Below are 3,373 nucleotides of genomic sequence, written 5' to 3'. Positions count from 1 at the left end.
GATAGTTATATAAATTTTGAAATTTAATTTTATTTATTGAATTTTAATAATTATAAGAGCGGGTAGGGGCGAGACGGGTACCCGCAGAAGCGGATTAGGGTTCAACGTTTTACTACCCGCAAATAGAAGCGAGACGGGTTCCATGCAAGTTGTTGTACGGTGGAGCGGGATCGAGTAGAACAAAAACTCGCCCCTATCCATCTCGTTGCCACCCCTAACTTCGATCCCAGACATTATTATTTTTAGACAATAAGAACTTCCGTTAAAAAAATATCAAATTGTAACGATAACTATTTTTATGGGGATTATTTGATAATATTTTAAAAAACATCAAATTATAATATGGGGATTATTTGATAATATGTATATTTGGATGAAAGTCGTCATAAAAAATTTCTATCCTTTTCAATTTTTCTTTTTCCTTTGTCCCTGTTAACTTTGTTGAACCATCTTTTCTTGCTGTCAATTTGTTGCTGTATTGAACTAAATTTATTGTTGCTATTGAATTGAATTTGTTGCTATAAATCATCTTTTGAACTATATTTTTGTTGCTAAAAATTACTAGTGAATTGAATTTGTTGCTAAACTAAATTTTTTGTTGTTGAAATTGGTCAGTAAGTTAAATTTGTTGGCGAGTTAGGCTTGTTTTTTCAATTGGTGTTCTCTGTAAAAATGTTTTTCCTAGACTGTAGTATGTTTTTACTGCTACACCAACATTATTGTGGATCTTGTACATTTTATTTTTTTAGTTATGATCGGAGTTAAAAAAAATTGAGAGTGTAAAATGTGATATTTAATCTTTTATTACTTTTTTTATATTTATTTTTGGTCCCACTTATAAAATTAATGGTGAAAAATTACACTTTACTTATTCAATTGTTAAAAAAGGGAGAGGATCCATAACTCACTGATCGAGTTAATTATGGGTTCGATTCTCATAGTTTCAACTGTCCTGAAAAAACATGACGAAAAGATTCCAACTAAAAAATTTAAGAGAAAAACTCAAATTAGCCCCTAACAATTATCTCGAAAGACAACGAGGCCCTTGACAAAAAAAATCCAACTCGGCTATTGACAATTATCTCGAAAAGACAACGAGGCCCTTGTGCAAAAAAAAAATCAATGTTGTTTTTTTTAGCACAGGGATTAATCAGTCCCAAAAAAATTTAGCAGGGACCGGATTGAGTATTTTTTTTTTTCGGGGCCTCGTTGTCCTTTTAAAATAATTGTCAGAAACCGGCGGATGGGTATTCACTCAAAATTTAAATTCCCCGTGGCGCGCTCCCAAACTCAGACTACGCTTCTCTGACGCCCGCGCTCATGCGCCTAAAAATTCCGAAGAAACCCTAACACACTATCTCCTCTCATCGCCGGCGCTCGCACTCTCTCCTCTGTCGCAATGCATCCGTCGGCGCTCCCTCTGCCGGCGCTTCCTCCGTCCATCCACCTTCCGTCTGTGGTCGCTCATTCCGTCTCCCCTGTATGCTGTAAACCCTGACCCTCCCTCGGCCGTCACTCTCTCTGGCAAGGCCTCCCCGCTCGGCGCTCACTCTCTCTCGCAAACCCTCCATCCACGCTCCCTCCGCCGCCGCTCCCTCCCTCTTCCCTGTACGCTGTAAACCCTAACCCTCAGAATTATTTATAATAGTGAATTGGTTTTCAGCTTAGTAATTAGTCAAAGATTCTGTAGGGATCTGCTCAATTGAGGCTTTTAATTAGTTGCATAGTCGTTAATTTGTTGGAATTAGACTGTAGATTAACTCTGAAGGAAACATTGGAGCTGAATTATATGGAACTACTGTTTTTTATTGCTAAACAACCAAGTTGTTACTAGGTTGAGACTTGAGAATGCTGTAATTACTAATTAGAGGTAGGCACAACTAGGATGGTTCATTCATGTAGATGATTTTGAAGTAGAACTTTGTTTTCATTTCCTATTCAAATTTCTTTTTAAGGGAAGCTGAAATCCTTTTGGTTTTTGCATAAGTTCATTTTGCAGACATTATTAATTGTTCTGTGAAATGCAGGTAGAAGTTGAGGAGTTACGGAAAGAAATTACTGATATGCAAAATCTTGTAAGAAGATGTAAAGCGCCTAACTTTTTGTACATTTGTTCATTGTATGTTGCAATCACAAGAAACAAACACAACTAACAAAATGATCATATATGTTTGGTGTTGTCTGCATCAGTCCTGCATCAAACTGATTGAAATCCATAGTTTAATTTCTCGTTCTCTATTCAATCTTATATAAAGCTAAATCCTCATCTTTTGATACTAATTGCACTTTTTTTTTGGATCTGTTTGTATACAGCACAGGTTTCTTATTTGGTTAATATAATATTTTGTCATGAGAAATGTTTTTCAATTTTAATAATATGCTATTTCGGGGAGTAAGCAATTGGTCTTGTTTCAGTTGGAAGAGCTAAATAATGCCCATGGTGGTAAAGTTGGGGAAATTGCCTTAAGGAGGAAAACTACCAAGTCTAGTAAAGAGATCGTAGATGGTCCAGTTGACATCGAGAGAAGAGAAAAAGTAAAAGAAGCTATGCTCCATGCTTGGGGAACTTATGAGAAGTATCCATGGGGCCAAGATGAACTTCAGGTATTCTTTTTGTCCCAGATTATAAGTATGGTAATTATATATGAACAATCAACTTTAAAGCTTTTGGTCTAAAGTTAGTAGTTCAGCTTCTTTCTTTTGAATATGACACTATGGTGTTTTTGCAATGCCTGATTTTGTTTACTATTTTTTACTGCAATGCAAAAAATAGTATGCATTATAATTTTGATGAAGTAAAATGCTTATTGTGGTTGTACAAATAACTGTTTCTATTATCAATTAGTTATTTTTTTCGTTAATATTTAGTAACTATTTCCCCCCTGGCGATGCCAGCCTCAATCAAAGAGTGGTGTCAACAGTTTTGGAGGTCTTGGGCAACTTTAATAGATTCACTTGATACACTATACATCATGAGTGTTGATCAACAGTTTCAAAAAGCCCGAGAATGGGTGTAGCTTTTTACTCTGTACATTGAGCATGTTATAGTTACCATTGCAATTCTTTTTTGCCTTTCTTCAATCACATCTCTATATTTGTTTGGAATTAAGCTGTAGGCCCCGTCGAAATTTTTAAAAAAAAATTGTTCTTTTTAACTCTATTCCTGAAAGCTTCCTGAATTTATATGTGGAATTTTCTTAGATTTGTTTCAATTGTTTGCGATGCTACTCTGTTTGATTTTTAATTTTTATGGTTTTGGTTATGCTTTATTGTATTCGTTGTCATATTAACTTATTCAGACATTATTCTGATAGTGTACATATTAACTTAATTTTTTAAGAAATGTAAAGTACATAAACTCAATATATAAAAT

General features: G+C 34.8%; 1 protein-coding gene across 10 annotated transcripts in view; it reads left to right on the top strand.

Annotated features, from left to right (window-relative positions):
- Positions 1,261-3,373, top strand: part of LOC107638229 (mannosyl-oligosaccharide 1,2-alpha-mannosidase MNS1-like) — a 3,527-nt gene continuing 1,414 nt past the window's right edge. For 2 of the 10 annotated variants that reach the window (XM_021120446.1, XM_021120447.1), the window contains exons 1-2: positions 1,626-2,075; positions 2,416-2,604. In XM_021120446.1, coding sequence (XP_020976105.1) covers positions 2,022-2,075; positions 2,416-2,604 — 243 coding nt within the window. In that variant the 5' untranslated portion in view covers positions 1,626-2,021. The other 8 variants (XR_002360494.1, XR_002360491.1, XR_002360492.1 and 5 more) reach the window with 8 other exon arrangements.

This window comes from Arachis ipaensis, chromosome B04 (assembly GCF_000816755.2).
Source record: "Arachis ipaensis cultivar K30076 chromosome B04, Araip1.1, whole genome shotgun sequence".
Classification (NCBI taxonomy): Eukaryota; Viridiplantae; Streptophyta; class Magnoliopsida; order Fabales; family Fabaceae; genus Arachis; species Arachis ipaensis.
Note: the sequence above shows the minus strand (reverse complement) of the source record. Positions and strands in the feature narration are given on the sequence as shown.